This window comes from Borostomias antarcticus (genome assembly GCF_949987555.1).
Source record: "Borostomias antarcticus genome assembly, chromosome: 23".
Classification (NCBI taxonomy): Eukaryota; Metazoa; Chordata; class Actinopteri; order Stomiiformes; family Stomiidae; genus Borostomias; species Borostomias antarcticus.
Window position 1 is genome coordinate 8,128,348 of NC_140256.1, and position 22,658 is coordinate 8,151,005.

The 22,658-nt window shown below is 46.2% G+C and overlaps 3 protein-coding genes across 3 annotated transcripts; 2 read left to right on the top strand and 1 right to left on the bottom strand.

Moving 5' to 3' along the window:
- Positions 1-1,172: 1,172 nt before the first annotated feature.
- znf608 (zinc finger protein 608) lies at positions 1,173-11,635 on the bottom strand (the record flags this gene model as incomplete). Its single annotated transcript, XM_084457498.1, has 9 exons — positions 11,255-11,635; positions 8,740-8,992; positions 5,838-5,925; positions 3,178-5,557; positions 2,404-2,809; positions 1,991-2,169; positions 1,637-1,784; positions 1,294-1,353; positions 1,173-1,192 (listed from the first exon to the last, which is right to left on the bottom strand). Exons 1-9 carry the CDS (start codon positions 11,606-11,608, stop codon positions 1,173-1,175), a joined length of 3,888 nt encoding a protein of 1,295 aa, XP_084313624.1. The 5' UTR covers positions 11,609-11,635.
- Positions 11,636-12,869: 1,234 nt separating this feature from the next.
- gramd2b (GRAM domain containing 2B) lies at positions 12,870-19,903 on the top strand. Its single transcript, XM_084457732.1, has 14 exons — positions 12,870-13,108; positions 15,259-15,378; positions 15,781-15,868; positions 15,989-16,058; positions 16,189-16,292; positions 16,434-16,529; positions 16,696-16,767; positions 16,969-17,040; positions 17,234-17,345; positions 17,541-17,672; positions 17,847-17,934; positions 18,216-18,320; positions 18,526-18,607; positions 18,965-19,903. The coding sequence occupies exons 1-14, from the start codon at positions 12,978-12,980 to the stop codon at positions 19,004-19,006; spliced, it is 1,314 nt and encodes a 437-aa protein (XP_084313858.1). The 5' UTR covers positions 12,870-12,977; the 3' UTR covers positions 19,007-19,903.
- Positions 19,904-20,740: 837 nt separating this feature from the next.
- Positions 20,741-21,258, top strand: LOC311324981 (sperm-associated microtubule inner protein 10-like). The gene is made up of 2 exons (XM_084457601.1): positions 20,741-20,865; positions 21,032-21,258. The coding sequence occupies exons 1-2, from the start codon at positions 20,800-20,802 to the stop codon at positions 21,245-21,247; spliced, it is 282 nt and encodes a 93-aa protein (XP_084313727.1). The 5' UTR covers positions 20,741-20,799; the 3' UTR covers positions 21,248-21,258.
- The last annotated feature ends 1,400 nt before the right edge of the window (positions 21,259-22,658 follow it).

A 22,658-nucleotide genomic window follows, 5' to 3' on the forward strand; every position in this document is an offset into this window, starting at 1 on the left:
TACCATCTGCCCAAACTTAAAAACCAAAGCATTGACGCTGTGGTTAATTTGCCAACTTGTTTCTTGATATGACAGCTGATGTTTACAGAGTGATGGCTAGTCCGTTGGCTTGGCTTGGCTGCACACCCGCTTTGTTGTCATTCGTTGCCGCCGGTCCCTTCGTTCAAAATCGGAAGCGTCAGAAGAGTGTTGAGCACCAGGCGCCCTCTAGCGTAAGGAGAGACGAATAACATGCATGGTTTGGGTGGGGTAGAGAAATGAGGATTGAACGATTTATCTGATAAAAGAGCAGCCAAAACACCCAGTATATATAAACATCCTTTAATTTTGATTGCCAGACATATGAATTAAGGCATATACAGTATAAAAAAAGCAACAGCAGTTTCAATGTTTTACTGATTTCAATGTTATACACTAGTAGTTGAGTGAACTGATATCAGGCAGCCTCCTTTGAGAGTTTCTCCCAAGATGTCAATACTTGTAAACAGAGTTTGTAGCACAATATATTATTCAAGTAATAGAACAACCACTTAAACTATGCAAGTGACGTAGTGGTATAAAATCACCATACAATGCATGAGGATGAACAAACAAACATACATACATATAAGCATGTCAGTCATTCTCTGCTATGCAGCTGTACAGAATATACACAACAACTCTATATGGCACTGGCAAAATGTGAAGATTTACTCCCACAGAAAGACAATACAATCAACAGGTGGTTACAGTCAAGTACAGTATACAAATGTAGTTCAGCACTACAAGGAGAATCACTTTAATAGACTCTGGGAAGTTAGTTTTCTACTGCAGTTTCCCAATGGGACAAAAAAGCATTGGGATATTGCAATTGTCAGTACATTCAATAATAAGATTACTCACTACGATACATGTGCATTATAAAGGTGGCCAGTCCTGGCTGGTTCGATGACACAAGGGTTTTAGTCACTGGTGTTCTCGGACAGGCATCCAAACGGCCTCAAAGTCTTGAATGTACAATGTACAGATGTTTCTCCACCAATATTACAGTGCCACTGCCAGGGACTCTTATAAAAACTTGTTTATTAGTAAGAAATGAAACAGGTTTTCTGCCTCCCATAGAGGCAATCATAAACACCACGGAATTGATGTCTGTAAAATCTTCTAGTCTTCATGTGAGCGCATCACATGGTTCATTTCTTCCCTTCATTGTCTGTAAAAACAGGGAATGTAGACAACGGGATGATTATGCTGCATGAAAAATGGCAAGGGTAAAAGGGTTGGGTTAGGGTTAGAAGACACACAGTAGCCTACCAGTAGAGGATGGGTGTCCTGCCACCTGTTGACTGGAGACCAGGGATCTGGAGCTCAATCCTTAAGAGGAGAGACAACAGGTGATCGACTGTAGCCAATGGATGAACAGCAAGAGACCTAGTCTAGGTCTTTTCCATGGAGGAAGTGTAGCTACAGACTATAGTTGATAAATCCTATGATACACTCCTATCAATCACCAGGTAATCAACAGTCACAATGAAAGTATCATAATTTTGCATTGCATTCTACTCAATGCGAGATATCAAAAGTTGATCAATCAATTAAATCCAACACTGAGGTATATTTCACAAGATGCTGTGATGGGTGAAAAGGTTTGGTTTACCTTGGTAGAGGTCATACTGTCCAGACATGAGGGGGTAGCTCATGCCCAAGTGTGTGTGGTGGTGGGTGTGCAGGTGTCTGCCATAGGGAACATGGTTCCTCTCCCTCTCTGCCTCTCTCTCTCCCTCAGGGGAACCTCTCTCTCCAGGCTAAGGAACAAACGGGCAGTAAGGAGCTCTTACTGCTGCATGTTCTACCGCATCACGATTCCAACAGCACACCATCACACGTGTCAATTTCTCGCATTAGAAATGTTCTATTTTGACTGTTGTTCCGCATGTGCTGTAAGCACGCTCTACATCCAAGTTCTACCTCCAGGTTCTACCTCTAGGTTCCGTCTCCGGTGGCCACTCACCGCAGGGGACTTCCCATGGTACTGTAGACTCTGGTGCTGCAGCATTTCCAGAGCTGCGGACTCTCCCGTCTGTTTGCTGCTGCCTCCGCGGCTGCTCTGGGTCACCTCTGACTCCTCCCTTCCCGCCGTCTCCCGGCCCGGCGTGCCTGCAGTCTTACCGTACAGGGGGTAGTGGAACCCTGGCACGGACACAACAGGTCAGACCAGGACCAATACCATTCTTTACCATTCTTGTGAATGCACATTAGTGTCATTATTGTACAATTTTGAGTGTAGTTTCAAATCGGATATCTTACATACATGTACATATAGAGAGCCGTTTAGGCCTAATGATTGGTTCAGAAAGACATTTCCCTCATTCCCTCTTTTGTGCCAACAGCAGTCGTCCTCCTTCTGCGTCCTCGGACTCTTACCTGGGTAGTTGTGCACCAGTGTGGGTGACACGCCCCTGTAGGAGGAGGGGCTGCTGTCAGGTAGGTGGAGGTACTGGTAGGAGGACTGATACTGGCCGTATGACTGCTGCGGCGGCGTGGGGGGCGACACCGCCACTCTGGCACTCTGGGAGTCCTCGCAGAGCACACCCATTGACTCCTGCTCCTGCTCCTCCAGCCTATCACAGTCCTCTGTGTCCGAGGTGGGCGGGTCCTGGGTCTTGGACTTTCTAAGGTCTGCTCCCATCTTAGTGAGGTGGGGCTGGGAGGACGGTTCCCAGTCTTTAGATCTGTCAGCGGCAGGCAGGTCCAGATCCTGAGGGATCTGCTGGATCTCCTGGTCCTGCTGGGCCTGACTGGGCCGGGACCAGGGCTGGCCGTCAGAGAGCTACAGTAAACCCATGAGGAAAAGGGTTGGTTGATGTGACTCTGGGCCTTTAATTTAACTTTAATTGATCAATTAACTTGCTAACTGAAAAGCACCAGTAAAGCCCCAGCATGTGAATTGATCAAATTTTACACATGAATAGTCTACTCATATCATAACACAAAACTGCTACACAAACTGTTCTTTAAAAAATGTTCTCTTCTCATTCTAATAATGTTTTGGGTTTACGATTAAAACCGTGTTGAAATGAATCAACTTACTCTTACTCATCCCAGCCTATGTGTATGGTCATGAACATCCTGCTTACACACATCTCCCACAGGACACACCAACAGTACACCACACTAGAGACAGAGTGCAAAACTTACATTGGAAAATGACACATTTGAGTCCAGCTCTGTCTGATTATTCTGATTCATGGCTGATGGTGATTTCATGTCATCAGTGTCTCTGGCCAGGCCTTGGTGCTCCACTGGCCTGCCTGACTGGGAGCTCAGAGCGTGTGCTCGCTCGCCCATCTCTGCGTAGGACAGGCCAGGTTTGGAGCAGCAGCTCTTAACAGAGTCTGATCCCTTGGCTGACCCAACGCTGGAGGCTAACGCGTGTTTACCCTCCTCCGCCTCCCTGCTGGCCTGCCTCTGTTTGGCGCCATGTTGGTCGCAGCCTCTGGAGGCCAGCAGTAGCTTCTGGTCCATGTACAGGCCCCTGGCGTACTGGCCGTAGTACAGGGACTGAGCCAGGGCCGTTTGAGTCTGGCTCATAGCCAGCTGCAGCTGGGACTGAGAGCTGGAGTTCACCCCCTCTGCCTTCTTACAGTCGGAGAACTCGTGATCGTCTCTATCTTCGCCGCCGTCTTTCACCTCCTCCTTCCTGTTCTTCCCGTCGTGAGGGCTGGAGCTCTTGTGGAAAACAGAGCTGGTTGCCTGGCCTGTCTGCAGGTAACCTTGGAGATAATAGGGGTCGTAACCATGGTAATACGGGGACTGGGGGTCTTTCCCTGGCGCGGCAGGGGCGGAGCCGCTGGGCGGAGTCTTACTGGCATTGTTGTTGATATTGTTGTTTGCATTTACCTCGGACAAGGAGGACGAGGAGGACGAGGACGAGGAGCTGGCCTTGGAGCGGCAGTCAGATCCCCCATCATCCCCAGCATCCGAGATGTCAGAGTAGGCGGGGCTGTTGGTCTTGGAGGTGGAGCCGTCCCCGCCCCCCAGGCTGCCAGACTCCAGACGGGAGGAGCAGCCGATGGACGGGCTGGGGGCGTTGTCTGTAAAGGTGTACACCTTGTCCGCCTCTGCTCTGATGCTCGCCATCCGACTCTCCTGGGATTCCGTCAGGCCGTTCACCACTTCCTGTTTACTCAGGTGTTCCTTCAGGAGGCTGCCAGCGGGCTCCTTCCCCGCCATCTTGGTCTGGGTGTCCTCCATCTTTACCGGGATGGAGTTGTCCCCATTTGGCGTCCTAGCGGGATCCCTGCTGTGCTTGTCCTTCAACCTGCGTTTCTCCTTCTTCCTGGATTCTCTGCAGGGTATCAGGGCAGCAGCTTTCACTAGGACAGGCTCCACCCCCATGCCCAGCTTTGGCTTAATCGGTTTCAGGGGGATGGGCTTGGTGGTTGCCATGCTGATGGTGGCCATGCCCGGGGCTTGCGAGGGCATGGTTTCTGTGGTGTTGGCGTTGGAGGGAGGGTAGGCAGTGTTGGGGATGGCGATCAGCTTCGGTGGGGCTGGGGCGGGGGCGATGGGACGGTTGGTTCTGGATTTAGAAGAACACTTCTCCACTTTCCCATTGGCCTTCTTCCCTTTCTCACACCCTACTCCCTTCTTGTCTATCAGGCCCTCCGCCTCCAGCTTGGGCATCTCCACCGAGGAGCTCCTGTCCGTCACCAGGCAGTTCTCCAGGACCACCGTCATGTTTGAGATGATGGGCAGGTTGCTCAGGTCATCCATCAGGCCCTCCCTGACCAGAGAGGTCCTCCTGGTCTTGGAGGCAACCGTAGAGCTGTGGTCACTACTGAGCACCAGCCGTCTGTTCTTCGGAGGCCCTACCGTAGTCACCTTATACAGAGGGCCTGGCTTCTTAGATGAGCTGCTGCTACTGCTGCTGTTGGTCTCCGAGAGGTCGAAGGTCATGTTGCTGAGGCTCTCCTCACAGTCGGACAGCCTCTCTCTCTCCTCGCTCTCCGCCTCGCCCTCTGGCTTCCGCTCCACCTCCAGGTGAGCGTGTGTCTGGTGGTAACGCAGCCCATTGATGTGCTTGTACCTCTTGGTGCAATTGGGATGAGGGCAGTCGATCAGGATAGGAGAGGTGCATGCTGGGTCTAGGAAGGAGGTGTCAGACTTCCCCTGTGGCGTGGATGGAGCTGAGCGGGACTTAGCACGGATTCGCTTCCCATTTCCTGTCTTGTTGTCATCGGCGACCAGACTGAGGTCCAGGTTGGCCGGTGGCTTGTTCTTCCTCTTCCCCACCACCAGGGGGGCAGGGGTAGGCTTCACTTCCTCCACGGAAAAGAAGGGCGGAGTCCGGCAGTTGTTGATAAGGTTCAGGCTGCCTCTCCGTCCCTTGCTGTGAAGGCCCCCACCCACGGCCCCACCCCCTGCCACACCCCCACCACGGCTCTTGTGTGGCATGCCTCTGACCTTGGGCAGTGTAGGGTCAATGGAGGGCCGCTCTGGAATAGCCAATCGCATACGTTTACCTCGGCCACGCCCTCCTGGCGTCTCTGGGTCGCTGGACGGAGACTCGCAGAACCTGAAACACAGAGGATGGACTGATGAACACCATGTACGCACACCGTACTGTATTAACATGTTAATTACATAGGAGTTACATCTTAGTTACATACAGTAGTAATAACACTGTAATAACACAGTAATAACTAATTAATAAGGAATACCCTTAACAACAATGGCACAGCAACAATATATTTGTGTGAGTTCTTATGACAGCATTCGAAATAAAAGCAAAGCATGCATATTAAAATCATATATTTATTATTTTATTGTTTTACAATATCAGGGATCAATATTACCTGGGAGGAGCCCAATCATGCTTGGTGCAGTCCAGCAGTGTTCCGACGTAGGTCCTCTTCCTCCAAGTCACATTGACCACCAGGACACCTGCCGTTCACACAGCCAGATCGGAGCAGGTTCAACTAATAAATCATAATCACATTCATCGGAAATAGCATATTGCTAGCCTGAACTTGTGGATCTCCAGAAGGTACTGTATGGTAGCCTAACTTTTCCTGACCACAGAGGAAAAACAAAGTATGAAATAGCATTGTTTATATTTTTCCATATAGTTATCTGTCACTCTCTCTGGAGAGTGAACAGAAAACCAATCATGCACCTCAGCACATCACAGCATCATCAACTCTCAGCTGGGGAGGAGAGATTGTAGTGTTCTCTGCCATTAGCAATCTGTTCATGAGCATTCTCTCAGCATCTGTCCAGCCCTGCCTTAAGAGGGGAGGGGGAAGGGGGGTGGGGGGGTTTACGTGTAACCGAGGCAAATTGGTTAAACTCAGTTCTTAGTTCATATACCACCCATCAAGTGAGGGTAGAACCTCACCACCATGACACCTGCTTCGTACTCCCCCCTCAGAAAAGTTCCAATGCAGCAGGCTCTCTAGCATCACACTCTCCCAAAAAAGGTGCTACCTAGACCCATAAATCTTTTAAGCATCTGAATCAACCCAGGGAGAGACAGGTCTCTTATAAGGATTTGATGTGTTCCCCTGTGTTCAGGATGATCAGTAATTAAACTTTGCGCTTCAGAACAGAGGCAGCTCATAAATTCACAATTCACTCTCACACCACATGGCCAGAATCTAATAAAGACACAATCCAAAGAAACTGATAGATGCTGTGTAGCACTGGGTCGAGCCAGGCATTTTGAGGCAGAAGAGGAAGAAGGAGGAGACAAATGACAAATACATGAGGGTCTCTGCCCGGACTAATAATTTAAAACATCTTAAATTAAAGATATCTTTAAAATCATGTGTCTGAAGTCCAAACAGTACAATGCCTATCTATCTATCTATCTATCTATCTATCTATCTATCTATCTATCTATCTATCTATCTATCTATCTATCTATCTATCTATCTATCTATCTATCTATCTATCTATCTATCTATCTATCTATCTATCTATCTATCTATCTATCTATCTATCTATCTATCTATCTATCTATCTATCTATCTATCATCTATCTGCCTCATGCATTGGCTTGTCTTCCTAATAACATAGTAACTGTGGCTGTGCTCAATCAGTGGCCAATCAATACGGCCGGATGTACTGTAGTCCTTGGCCAGAGTTGGGTGGGGGTGCCAGCAACAACGTCTCTGATTGGTGGAGGGGGACGGGATGAGGACAGAATTCAAAATACAATTTGACAGTATTTGAGATACTGTATAATTCTGAAAAATGTCACATTACATCTACCATGTCAGTGAAATGTCATTTTTTCATGAACATTGGGGATTTTGCAGTGAATATGAGGAGCATGGCTGGCTTCAGATATCTCTAACTAAAAAAAAAAGTATAAATGTCATTGCTTATTTACACCGTAGGAATCCTGGATAAACATTTTAGTAGGCCTACTTACTGTGATGGGAATGAGTTGTGAGACTCTGGACTGAGAATGGATTCACTGAATTGACTGGATTGAACATAGGTGGGACTGATGTAAGCAGACAAAATACTGGTCAGATGAAGGGATTCAAACAAGATGAAGAAACAGTAACTGCTACAAATTAGGAAGGTTAGGCTGGTCTAGCTTGAAGCTGCACTAAGCATTTTCTACAACTACTAGAGAGTGACAAACTAACACATTTTTAAAAAATACCACAAAGAAACTATACTCTGACACTCCCCTAAGGACAACTGTGCATCAAGGTTAATACCTAAGCTAAATAAAACTATGGGGAAGTGTGCATGAGGTTGAGGAGGAGGAAGAAGAGACAAATGACAAATACATGAGTCTGTCAGCAGAACTGCTGGACCACAATTTAAAACTTTAAAATATCTTTAAAATCATGTCACACAGCACAATGAGTATGTATTCAAATTTTTATTCTGCATCACCCTGGGCATGAACTCATTTTACACCAAGGGCAAGTCATGATCTTTCTTGAGCTACATGCCAAGTGAAAAGCCATAGATGGTTTCACACTATGACTTAAGCAATCAAGGGTTGCATGTAAATGTCACAGGTAATTAGCATGGATGTTTCATAATTTTCCACAAAATATGTATAAAGGGGTAAAAAATTAAACCAAAGACTAAACAATAAAACCCAAAGCAAGTGGACATTTCTACTCACTTGGGCCTATGTTTTGGTGGTGCTTGCAAAGAGCATGTATGGCTGATTTGTTATGATTGATGATTTTTTTGTTTTAAGTTTTAAACTCTAGACTGTATCTGTAGCACCACCATCAGGATTATTGGCCCACAATGCCAGTTGAGGACTTTTGGCATAGGACTGATTTTTCATGCATGGGAAGTCTGACTTCCTAGGAAGAAGAAGATGAAGAAGAAGAAGAAGAAGAAGAAGAAGAAGAAGAAGAAGAAGAAGAAGAAGAAGAAGAGGAAGAAGAAGAAGAAGAAGAAGAAGCAGAAGAAGGAGAAGAAGAAGAAGAAGAAGAAGAAGAAGAAGAAGAAGCAGAAGAAGAAGAAGAAGAAGAAGAAGAAGAAGAAGAAGAAGAAGAAGAAGAAGAAGAGGCAGAAGAAGCAGAAGAAGCTGAGGCTGCCTGGCCCCTAACCATCTGTTTGATGAGTAACAACAGGGCCGCTGTGAATCTCCGAAGTGAGCAAGCAACGTTGCCTCTCAGTTTAGGATTCTGATACTCTTCATGTTTCTTCATCTGTAGCTATAGACATGATTGTAATGCAGGTACAGTACCATACATGTGAGCTGTGCCCTCTCACCTTCCTCTGTCTCATGCCAGACGATGCCCTCCAGGTTGACGCTGGTGCCAGGCTGGCAGGGGCCCAGACCTCCCACCTCGCCGTCCGACCCTCCACCATCCTGGGTGCTGGTGCCGATGGACCGGGTCCTGACCAGCAGCTGCCTGGGGCCAGGGGGGACGACTGGGAGGGAGAAAGGGGCGGAGGACACAGGGCCTGGGGGGCCGGGGGGGCCAGGGGGAGGAGGGGCAGGCACTGTGAACATTGAATCCACCTGTAGGGGGGAGGAGGGGGAGACGTTGGGAGGATATCAATCAATCAAGTTGGATTTATATAGCTCCCTTCATGATACCCAGAGCACTTTACAGAGTCCAGTATTCATTCAGACACAGTCATACCGGTGGTGGTAAGCTACATCTGTAGCCACATCTGCCCTGGGGCAGACTGACAGAAGCGTGGCTGCCAATAAGCGCCTACGGCCCCATTCATACATTGCATGTCTTTATGATGGTGGGGGAAGCCGGAGTACCCGGAGGGAACCCACACAGGCACGGTGAGAACATGCAAACTCCACACAGAAAGGACCTGGAATGACCCCTGGAATGACCCATGGATTGGATTCGAACCCAGGACCTTCTTGCTGTGAGGCCACAGTGCTATCCACTGAGCCACCGTGCTGCCCGTCGAATATCACGATATCTAGCTCATCTGCGCCCCCCCCACGTTAAACGTAGCAGCCTTAGGAACATTTTAAATTCAAGTACATATGAAGTCGGTTGCATATTAGAAAACCTGTAATGGTGCTGCTCAGAGATATAACCGAAGAAAGCCTGCTGTTGCAATTTAGAGTGGTTTCTGTTCCCACACCACCATGCAGTAGAGATGACAGTCTGCATTGTCATTTAAAATATAAATGGATGCGTCTCTTTAACCCAGAAAAATCATTCCCAATTATCCTAAACGGCAGGCTGCGTGAGGCTGATCAGATGTAGAATGGCTCTGACACAAAAACAAAGCCTTGTGAACACACAGCCTTGCTGTCCCCCAGCATCCTCCCTCCCTCTCTCTCTCTCCCTCCCTCTCCCTCTCTCTCTCTCTCTCTCTCCCTCCCCCCCTCTCTCTCTCTCTCTCTCTCTCCCTCACTCAGATCCAGCCAGCCAATTCAACTCAGCCTCAGACACACATACATAACACATAGCCTACACATCTCTGTGAAAGGCTTCAGCTACATGAACGCTGCGCTTCCTGCGTGTGAATATATAGTACAACACTCAGAGCGGCACTTCTGCTGCTATTGTCAGAGTACATTTTCGTTGAGGGCTGTGGGTGTGTGTGTGTGTGGGTGTCTGTGTGTGTGTGTGTGTGTGTGTGTGTGTGTGTGTGTGTGTGTGTGTGTGTGTGTGTGTGTGTGTGTGTGTGTGTGTGTGTGATTATGATATGCAGCTCGATGGTGGAGGGCTGATAGCCAGAAGCGGAGAGAAAAAATGGCTGCCGTTCACACACTCCACTTCCCCTGTTGGTGCTCCAGCTGAATGAGAGGCTAGGCTGCCTGATGGCATCTCTCACCGAGAAAAACGTGTTCAATCTCCCTCCTGACAATCAGGACTGTACTGACAACCACACCAATGCACACTGTAGTAGAAGTATAAACAGGTGGAGTTCTTCAATGCTAAGCTGTGTTTATTTAAGGCTGACAGGAATCTCCAGACCTTGGTGTGGATGTGATGGGTGTCGTTGAGATGTGCCATATGAATAATAACTGCTGAACAAGCAGCGCTCCTATGTCACAAACATCGTCCAGGGAGGCAGAGCATTATAAAGGAGGATTATGAGCAGGAGGAAGAAAGACAACAAAGAGCATGGTAACGGCCATAAGAGACTGTAGGAGTACAAATAAGGACATGGATGCCAGTAAGATATCTGCTCCACGGGGGAATATTGCCTATTAAAGTAGCCAACAGATTGCTTTTCATTGTGATAATTGTATTACCTTGTTACAAAATTAGAGCTATTATAACTGATTTGATGGCTCTGCTGTGGTGTGGGCTTTTGGCCCCACAGGCCAAAGCATGTGAACTCTGTCATCTTCAGTTCTGTCATTGAAGGAAAGGATTATTCTCCACTCAAACACATGTCATTCAGTGTACCAAAGCTGATAGTACCACTCTATACATCTATTGTTTCATTGTGTCAGTGTAGTGTCTGTATTTACATGACATCGTGTAATGAGTGATGTGTTAGTGGTTTTGCCTCTAGGCAACATTTTTTCAACCCCATCCATGTATTCATTCAGATGTTGAGGGGGGCCAGCTCTGGCCTATAGGCCTCTGCTACTGCATTCTTGTACAGCTGTGTGTGCTGTGAATGTAAAGACATTTTATGATGCCAATGCATTTCATCTGTAGCATATCCTGCAGCCGAATTACAACAGGAAGCACTGTTTCCTTTCATGTGAATAGATAATTCGAAATTAAACTATAAGACATGATGATGTTTATTGTCTTTGTAAAATCGCCTTCTTTGAACAAAAGCTTACCTTTTCTGTTCTGTGTTTCTTTGCCGGTGTGCCAGTGTCGTCATTCCTCCTTACAACAATAGCGCTGCTCTTTATTCCACAATCCAACCCGCAGATGTCTCCCATCCCGCCGTCTGCACAATGGCACGGATTCTCCCTGCTGCCGACGGGGCACGAACGGTCGGGTAGCGATTTGAAAACGGGGCTCGTTTGCCCATCGTTCTGTTTCTCTTTCCTCGTCCTGACAGCATCCCTCTCCCTTTTCCAGCCTCTGATAAGATTTTTCCCTTTTCTTTCCTCTTTGCCTTTGGCGCATGAAGCGGTTACATCACTGGTGTTTGGGTTGCTGACCGCCCGGCCCGGTGCTGAATTCATTTCCAAAGCCTCTCCGGGGCGTCCTTGAGCCTCCGTCGCTTTACCTACGCATATCTCAGCGATGCCACACAGTGCGAGGAGCGACGTCTCCGAATCTATAGAAGTTTTGCTCCTTTTCGACGAGAATTTCCTGGACTCCTCATTGAAATTTCCCCGGATTTGAACGGAGTGGAATGTTGTCAGTCTGTCTGATACAGCGGTTGCGTTTGGACAGCCGGACAGCTCCCCACAATCCGTCATCGGCCCATTTTTTCCTTTCAAAAACCGATTCATCTCTCGTCTCGTTCACGGTCTCTGTCCAAATCAGCATTCAAGTCAATTGTCAAATTGCCAGCCGCAATACCCAGGTTGATCACGGCCATAGACTACATTAAAACACCTTTGGGTTGTCACCATTTTCTACAATAGACTAAGTGCCTGGCAGAGATTGATTATGAGGGAAGTGGTGATGTGTGACCCCTTGTCCTCAGAAAAGGAGCATGGTTAGATAGCCTACGTGACATAACAGGATATTTCACCATCGTAATTGTCCTGGATCAAAAGAGTATCAGGCAGGCTTGAGTGCAAGTTCAAATCTGTACCTGGCTATTGGCCACTATCTAATTTAATAGTCTGATAGAACAATGGAAAAGGAAATAATAGAATAGAAAATAATATCAGGCCTATACAATTATCTGTTCTTATGCTGATAACAAAACTGGTTGGCTCAAATATGAACCAGATGATAACCATCCCTTTTAGTGCACCTATCATGTCACTGACAGTAAGCTACGCTGATGGATCAAGCCATTTGACAGGTCTTCCCCTCTGGCCAGCCCTGGCCAGCGGTGGTGGCTCACACACTGTTGATCTGTCTCCTACTTTTCCAGAACATCAGGTTGTAGGTCAGCATCTGACCAAGCACATAATCTCACAGGAAATCAACATGAAGGAGTCTGGATGAGCATCTTAAGAAAGGAAATTGTCTATGTAATTATCATTCTCAAAGTAGTCATCTTACAGTAAATACATAGACAGCAAAACGCAGAAGAAATTCTCCCATGCTTTACATATCCATCCAAAAATCCATGAGATAACATCTTCACACTGCCCTGGTCCTCAGGCCTGTCAGCCTGCTCCTATTTCCTCTGCAGACCCAGTAAATCACTAACTAGCTGATAACAGATATAGGGCAGGAGGAGATTGGGGCTCTGGCCAGAGGAAAACTGGAGCCCAGCCAGCCCAGCAGCAGCCCAGCAGCTCGTTACAGCAGTAACCTGACAGAGCTAGCCAGCTCCACCACGCTGGTGCTCAGAGTGGTTCAGTCGGAGTCTCAGTCTGGTTGAGTGTCTAACTTGGGACTTGAGTTAGTAGCCTCCTGTCTGTCTCCATGATGGAGAAACAGCACTGCTACGATTACTGTGCTCTCTCTCACTATAAGAGGAGGAACGGGGTGACCAAGCCCAACTCTGCCCTAGCCTCCCCACTGGCCGGCAGAGCACTGTCAAAACTGCAACAACGGTGAGATATCTAACCTTTATTTGGTCTCTTCAGAGCATACAGTACATGTGTTTGCTCTGAGGGAGAAGTTCTGTATAAAGAGAGATACATGTATGTGATCTGAGCTGAGTATCCATGTTGAGCAGTACTTCTAAACTACAGATCGGGAAGTCTTTCTAACTAGGCCTATATTTTTGTGGTTTTTGGAGTCATCCACATAATACTACTACTACTACTACTAATAATAATAATAATAATAATAATAATAATAATAATAACAACAACAATCATGATAATAATAAACATCTTATTTGTATAGCACCATACACCGCTCATTCACTCACAACCTCAAAACCTGGCTCTTGAGTAACCAGTGTGTACTTGTCCCTAGCTTTGTCATGCCTACCCTGTCTGTCTGCATCTGTCTGTCTTAGTCTTTGTTGATCTGTCTCTCTGCATGCTTGTACCGTATTTTTAATTTGATTTTATGCGTGTTTTATTGTGTCAATGTTTTACTATTACATATTACATACATATTACTATAACATATTACTTGTGCTACTGTTGTCTATGAGCTCTGTCCTAAGTCTTATGTCTGTAAATGTTGTCTCAAGTTTGAATACCTCTGTTTTATGTGTTTAAGTCTAATGTCTGTAAATGTTGTCTCAAGTGTGGATACCTCTGTTTTATGTGTTTAAATGTGCTCTATGTTTCTGTCCTGCTTTGCTTGTTTTTAATTGTCACTATTGTTTTAATGCCTTGATCCTTCTTAGGTTGCTTTAACATCAGGCTAGGGACAACAGGTGACAATTAGTTCGCTAATCCTGGCACATTTACAACTGTAAAATTGTTGATTAATGTACAATGTCCCTGAATCAAATAAATCAATCAACTCAATAAACATAGCACCTTTCATACAAAAACATGCAGCTCAAGGTGCTTTAACACAAATAAATTACATGCATTTTATGTGAGTGCTTCACATAAAAATAGGCATAAAAAGAACATAAAAACAGGGAAAATAAGATAGAAGATGGAACCCAATAAAAATCAGATTTAAAAATAAAGTTATAAAAACAAAGAAAACAAGTAAAATACAACATTCTAACAGAATCCACTAGAACACCCAGTAATCAGCATGTATTTGTATTTCAAAGTGCAGAGCCATATGTTCTGTTTACACACACAGCTAGTCCAGGGGACTTTGTCTTCATGTTTGTCCAGTTAGCAGACAGGCCAGCTGGAGACATTGGATTTCATCAGGACTTCACATGGCGCTGAGAGGAAAATCTCAAGAAATCCTGCTGTGCTAATGAACGGTGACTGATTGATGTAACCTTGTATCAATATGGTAGGCTCTGTACTGTAGCGAAGCCTGGACTAATGCCTGCTCTTGTCAAACAAAAACCTTAATCAATGGAGCACTGCACTGCACATCAGAACCGATGTATCCCCCAGACGTAGGTTGACTCACAGTCTTGTCCAGGTATCCCGTTAAAAAAAAGAAGCTTCTTGCCCTACAGAGGACTAAATAGCCTCGAGACATAAAGTAAGTAGCTTTGAATGAAAGCGTCGGCTAACTGCCTTAAATGTAAATTGTAAATACAGCAGGTCAAATGAAAACTCATGTAGCATGTGGCATTGTGCGTCTGTCTTCGGTCTCCACCTCAGGGGAGGACAGGGTCATCTTACCTGGGCCCCAGCCACAGGCCTCTAGGGCTCGCTTCCCTTTGTTCCCCACCTCCGCTGCCTGATTGGTGCTGTCACCTGAGAACCCGCGCAGTCTTGTGGTCTCTGAGGCCACTCCCACACTCATGTAGGAAAACGAGACAGATGTGGTTCCCAGGCAGGTCGGAGACGGCAGCTCACAGAGACAGAACGGTAATGACTGAGCAGCCCGTAAACCATTCACCGGCACACGAGGAAGTTAGAAAGGATGAGGTGCGAGTGTACCAGTGAGTACTTGTGGATTAGAATGAATGTCAAATGCCAATGTTCCTCTGCTTTTATAAGTATGCATTATTCAGATGTGTGTTTGATACTGTTTGTTTATATTCTGTTGAGACTGGGACAATGTTGGATGGATTTTGATCTCTCCTGTCCATCATACCCCATCATGAATAATGTAGCCAAATTTCAATTCCTCTGTCCCTGTCGTGTGTGTATTTCAGTTCTGATGCTGAGAACATAGGAGAGGAGAGACTGCAGAGCAGTCATGGCGGAGTGGACCAGCCCCAGGGTCCGGACCCAGACCTCGACATCTCTGGGAGGAGGAAGTCGTCTCTAGTGAGGTTAGTCAGGAACCATGGTGGAGGCTATAGACCGTGAGCACAGAGGACTGTATTAATGGAGGGACGGGGGGGGGGGGTACCTTTACAGCACCATAAAACAGCACTGCTTGCTTTTCCACAATTTGTGTAGATTTAAAATACCCAAACACTGCGTAGTGGATGTATGTCCTGCTTTGGGGCAGCAGGAATAAGCCTATTCATATAAATTAATGGGCTGCATTCATTCTGTCCCCATCTGCGTGACTCTGTCCCCATCTGCGTGACTCAAGCCTAACGATCGGCATAGTAGTGACGGTGCTCTTTGTGCCCCGTGGTGAATGCATTTGGTGAATCTCTCTCTCTCTCTCTTTCTCTCTCTCTCTCTCTCTCTTTCTCTCTCTCTCTCTTTCTCTCTCTCTACAGGTGCAAGACACTTGACATCTCACAGCTGTCTCGGATAGAGACAAATGGAGACGTCAAGATTGACAGGAAGAAGCCTCAGTACAGTCAGGTTTGTTGCCTCTGACAATAGAGAATAGTGAGGAGGTATTATCTTTCTGTTTATTCTTCAGTAAGAATCTATTAAGATCCTTGCAGTTCTGTCTTTGTACTCACTGTGTTGTTTTTCCAGCTATCCAAGCCCAATTCCCACTATCACAAACTCTTCAAAGAGATCAATGTGGACGAGTTACTGACACAAAGTAAGAAACACACTGGAACTACTATTTACAAACACAAAACACACAGCAGCAAATACAAACAGCTGAGAGTCTGGTTTGATTAAGTGGTTTGTGTGTGTGTGTGCGTGCATGCGTGTGTGTGTGAATTCAGGTTACCCCTGTGCCTTGCAGAAGGACATGCTCTACCAGGGTAGAATGTTCGTCTCAGCGAATTGGGTTTGCTTCCACTCCAGAGTCTTTGGCAGAGACACCAAGGTACTGGAGGGGGGAGAAACCAAGATAAGACCTACAAGTTATTTTTGTCTGATCACAGACTACTGAAGTCCTAGTGGCTTTGAGCTATGCTCCTTCTTACCAGGTATTAGAGAGCTGAACAGTCTGTTCTCTCTGTGCCAGATTGCCATCCCTGTGGTCTCCGTCACTCAGATCAAGAAAACCAACACCGCCATCTTGGTGCCAAATGCACTCGTTATTACCACTGCCAGCGTCAGGGTAAAGATAGCATGTCATCATGCTCCTATTACACTGTAATAAAAAATATCAAATCCTACATGCCTGCTTCTCCACAGATCATAGGTCTGATTGCACTCTTGCCAGATAGAAATATATTCTTCTTCTTTGTGTGTTTGTGATGTGTGTGTGTTGTGTATTTCTTCAGCACGTGTTTGTGTCGTTCCTGTCCAGAGACACGACCTACAAAATCTTGATGTCGGTGTGTTCCTTTCTGGATGTGAGTGGCCCTGTGTGTCCACTAGACCTCCACCAGACATTCTGTTGCATCCTGAGATATCTTCACTCTGATGTTGCTTCTCTCACTTTGCGGGACACTCACATTCAGTATGCACAAAATAATGTATTCCTGTAGTGTAAAAGCACAGGACTAGAACCTATGATGTTCAGTATCATGTCTCACAGTTGCATCCCTCTCTAGGAGAAGAGTCCCAGTAGCAGCCCCATGGCAGAGAACAAATTCAGAGCTGAACAACCAGCACAATTCTCTCTGGTCAGTACACACACACACGCACACACACGCACACACACACACACACACACACGCATACGCACACGCACACGCACACACACACACACACACACACACACACACACACACACACACACACACACACACACACACACACACACACACACCTTCATTGCAGTAAGCCCTCTCCCTCTGCTGTGCATCTGACCTGCAGGGTTTTGCGTCCGACCTCAGTGACCTGGACGCCGCGGTGAGAAAGAGGAGGCCGGACATGGATGAGAGCAGCAGCTCTGACTCCCCGTCTCCCGATTACGAGAAGACCGCAGGTTAACACTAAACCTAACCCTCCCCTCAACCCTATTATGTGCGATTATACGGGGATCAGGAGAGACATGCTTGTAGAAATACAAACAGATTTTTACACAAACCCTAACCCTACCCTAGGAATAGAGCTTTATGTATGGCACCAGATCCTTTACAGAAACACACAGTGACAATGTGTTGACCTCATGCCTTGGTAGACCTCCCCGTTCTATCTCCTCCATTCCTGGGTGATGTTTTGAAGAGCGGCGAAGCCCCCCTGTCCCCCCCAACCCTCCCAGACCTGCACCTCCGGCAGGCTCCAGAGCCCCAGCAGGGAACACAGTACAACGGTAAACTGGAAAAATATAATTTATTAAAAATGACAGAGACTTATAATACAGTGAACGTCATCAGTATGAAATAGCCACCCAATGGGACGCAATGTATACAATGTGCTGTAGGCATCCCACTGTAGGGCCTAAGTATGAGGTGTATGAGTGTGAACTTGTGTATCTTTATTTTAGGTTTGTCCAAATTGTCTGAGGTGGTGTATGACCCCAGGACCATGAAGCCGCTGTCTCTGAACACCCTGCTCTTCATCTACCTGTTCCTGTGAGTCACCACACATCCTTACCAGACACACGGCAGTCATTTTACCATAGTTACTGTAGTTTCTGAAATAATAACAGTAATTTGCTTATATATGTGCATGTTATATTGTTATATATGTGCATGTTTGCGCGTGTGTGTGTATTCATATGTATGTGTTTGTGTGTGTGTGTGTATTCTTATGTGTGTGTGTGTGTGTGTGTGTGTGTGTGTGTGTGTGTGTGTGTGTGTGTGTGTGTGTGTGTGTGTGTGTGTGTGTGTGTGTGTGTGCGCTGTCGATGCAGAGTGTTTGTGCTGGTCCTGTCCTCGTGCTACATGGCTCTGAAGATCATGTCTCTGGAGCAGAGGCTGACCACGCTGGGCTCCATGACAGCATTTTCCCACAGCGAGTAGGTCATAGGTCAAACTTACCTCAGTGACCCCCCACTGATCTATAAGAGCTATACGCCCTACATCTCTTACGTGACTGACCTTGAAAGTGAGAAACTACACTATGTATTGCATTGTAAAGTGAATGTAGGCAAAATAGATGTTTTTATAGAGATCAAACCTACCTCACGGGATGTGTACTAATGTGTTTCCTCTCTATTTCAGGAATGAGCACCTGAGAGGCCACACAGAGGTGAACTCTGAGATCTACTCAGAGCTGACCCTGAACCTGCTGAAGCTTGAGAAAGTAAGGATGTGACGTCAGGCTCAGCTGAGGGCTTCAGTCTCTGTCCTTCCTCTCTCCTGCTCTAACCCTGCTGAGCTGACTGCCGAGGCTGAAACATGAGGACGAGCTTGTTTTCTTAATCAAACATTTACAGTAACCGATCGTCAGAGCTGTGTACGTCAATTGTAAGAGGAGCTGATCTTAAAACTCTGGCTCGCTCATGGGACACTGACAGACATCCCTCGTGATTGAGGATGAAATGTCCTTCTTATTCATATGATCGAGTATTTCCATACAACAATAAGGTCACTCTCTCTTCCATCTTAGTCATAACAGAACTCTCCCACTCTTCTTCCCCCTCCTACTCCTCCTCCTCAGGTCCAGAGGAACCTGCAGAGGCTGCTGGATGAGGCTGAGTGAACAGAGGATCCAGGTTACACTGCTTTAGCCTTAGGATTCAAACTAGCAACTCAACTGCAAGATGCTTTGGACCAAGACATGTCACTGCTCACTTTAATGAGTAAACCTTTAATGAATTATTAATATTACCATATCACAGGGCTGATCCTGTAGCAGGTCTCTGGTATTCAGTTTTCATAAGGGGCTAAGGCTGACTCTGTAGGCATTCATTTTGGCCTTATAGACATCATGGATTTGTGCTATGCTCTTATGTAGCAAACTTTCTGAACGACTTACCCCTTGGCTCCACTGCGGCCATCAGCGTCAACCATCAGCATCGACATTCTACCGTCAAAAATCAAGAAATGAACCTTGGCAAATCTCTAACGTCAGACGCTGGCGTCGAACGCAACGCAACGGCTGCAGTGGAGCCGCTGTCATTAATTACAATGGATTCATTTCCTTAGTGTCTGATGATAGTTGATGGTTGACGCTGACGCTAACGGACCCAGTGGAGCCAAGTCGTTAAATGATTCCAAACCAGCTATCTGATACCTTGTAGGTGTGAATGCGTGCGTGCGTCCGTGTGTGTGTGCGTGTGTGCCTGCGTACATGCGTGCATGTGTGTTTGTTGATTTAATCAGACCAATTTGCGTGCCTAGTTAATCTGGATGTCTGTTAGTTGCCAATATGACAGGAGAGATGGTTGGACAAGAGAGTGACTGTCCTGTCCCTGATAACTGTCTGTTCAATAATTCATCTGTGTGGTGAGGTAAAGAATGGAACAGAGACACAGTTGTACAGATATTGTGGGTCGCTACGCCTTCTCTCCCCTCACTGTCTGGACTCTACGGGGACGAGTGAGCAATTTTATTTGTAAGATTTTATTTGTGAGAAAATAAAGATATTTTCCAATAATGATGTATTTCTATAGTACAATTTTAAACCTCATCTTATTTTCATTATTCCTTTATTCAAGCAGGTTTAGACCCATTGAGATTAAAATATTTTTTAAGAGTGACCTGACCAAGAATGGCAGCAATACAAATAGTTTCATACAGTACACTCTCACATTAAAAACAATAGATCAGCTCAAAGGTGCCATACAGCAAAAGTGCAGGGAAGCCACATAATCCCATTTCAACTAAAACAATTACAACCATCAATATAGTCCGTTTCTACAGATCACAACATGCCTTTAAATTCATTTTGAGTGACTCCAGCCTGGAGTTTAAGTTCATGTTGCAGGCTGTAGTGACTCTAAATGAATGCTTTATAAGTTCATAATGACAATTGCAATGTACGTATATGTACGTATCAACTTACCCACACCTGCAAGGCAGCATGGTTGTATGTTGAGCAAAGAGTGGCTGATTGTGTAGTCAGTTGTATTGTTGTGTGTCAGCTGGCTAGGGTTTGAAAAACACACCAGTCATTTGTTCCCTGTAACCCTATCTGTTACCCATGATGCAATGCCAAGTTTCTAAGGAAGTCTCTTCAGTCAACAAACATGGCTGAGGAATCCGTGAACACTAACGTCCATGGGTGAGTAAGAGTGTATTCAGTTAAACGGCAGTTGTAAATGCACTAGATTTACATTTGAAAACACTGTTGAAGTACAGTGTGCAACTGAATATTTATCTTTATACCTATAATGGTTAATGTACCTCCAGTCTTGCTACTATCATCAAGTCCCAGTCACTCAAAAGTCATAGCAGGTTTCTGAAGCCTCATTGTTTAATGAGATACTCTGACAACCTCCATGTTTCAGCCAGAGCCAGTGCCACGCTGCAGAGTTCTCCAGGAGACACCCCATGATCCCCAGACTGTACGTGATGCCATGGAAACAGGACATGAGGAACCAGAGACTCTTGCTGAAGGTAAGAGTCTGTGATGTAGATATTCATGATGTACTGATAATATGTAAGAAGGGTGGCCTGACCCGTGTATCATCTGTTTGTGTGTGTGTGTGTGTGTGTGTGTGTGTGAGTGTGTGTGTGTGTGTGTGTGTGTGTGTGTGTGTGTGCGCGCGCGCTCTTGTGTCAGAATTCAGGGTTGGCGGGGATTCCCTGTGTGTCCCACGAGGAGAGTCTGTGCGTGGAGCGCCGAGAGCGTTTGTGTCACGGTCAGGACAGGACTGCGCTGTCAGAGACCACCTCCTTCAGCCCTGGCCAATCCGGACTCACCGCCCAGAATGCATCTCACTTCTCCAGGTACAACAGCTCGGTGGTGACCACGCTGAGGCTGTACCAGCAGCCCTGAGGGCCACGGGTCAGCGGTCGTGGGGACTGCCTCGAAAGAGAGAGGCTGTAACATTCTAGATGAAGTCAGAACCTCTCGAAATAAACACTTACCTAATTTCTTTGGTCTTTGTGAATCCTATCAGTGTCTTCGTCATCTTGTGTGTCAGCAGTTTCAGGACCATGGACAGTATGCTGCTACTGTAGATTAGGCGTTGGACCATCTCTATGGCATGTGTCATCTGGGAACACACACACACACACACACACTGCTGAGTTCTCTCACCTTTACAGCTTCTCCTCACTGTTCTCTACTGGGTGGGTGGTATTCAAGTGATTTAGAATATTTAGATAGTGGTCAAAATAAACTAGTTATCTCTCTGATTTTCCTAACCCTAACCCAGTTGTTGCGTATAAACAGATTTGCAGTAGATCGTAGTATAGTTGTGCAATTTTACAAAAGCAGAACCATGCCTTTTAAATTCTTAATCAGAGATATGATTCAAGAGGGCGTTTGATTTCTCATCATGGGTCCAGTTGACACACTTCTTCAGTATAGTATAGATAGTGAAATATAGTTCCTATGTAGTGTAATAACACTGAATGATTGAATGATTGTTGGTGTTTCCGGGGCTGTCTCTCAAGGAGAAGCCTGTTCTTTCAGAGCCATGGAGTGTCAGACAGTGAAAGATGCCTGTTGTTCTCCATGCTAATGCTGCAGTGCCTCTGACAACAATCGGTCTCCATTGACCAGATCTGAATATGAATGTGTGAGTATGGGAGCAAGAGGAGCGCATAGGATCCCTTTGTTTCAACGCCTCAAGTAACCCCCTCCCTATAAAATCCTAAAACAACTCTGTCACATATTTTATGATGTATGGAAGGAATTAGGTAGACGCAAATCTGGACAGGTGTAGACCGTGAATATGAATGAGTGTCATGCTACGTGAAATGAGAGTCAAGGCCACTATGTACAACCCTGGAGCTATGCCTACTGCGTAAAATCAATCAAATGTATGTATGGAATTTATGTAGTCTTCATTAATTCCATCAAGACAATCAAATAAATGAATATTTGAAGTTTCGTGTCATGAGTTCTCCCCCCTGCTCACGATGACTTCAATGGAGTGTCTGCGTTCCAAGCGCGCGCGCAGTGCGGCATGGACAAGTGCGTGCCCTTGGTTCTGCGACCTCTCGAGCTTCGAGTTGGCGGATGACGTTCCCTGAGTGCTGGACCGTTCAGACCGTTTATTGTCTTCAGACTGAGTCTGGACACTCACGGCATCATAACCAGAGGAGATCAGAGGAGAGGGAACCAACTCCTGTCCACTGCGCACAGATCTGTCTTGCGCCCGAACGCGCACAGTCACGCAGTTTGCTCGGAGAGGAAGAAGATCAAATGGTTATTTTTGGGTTTTTTGTCTGGATACACC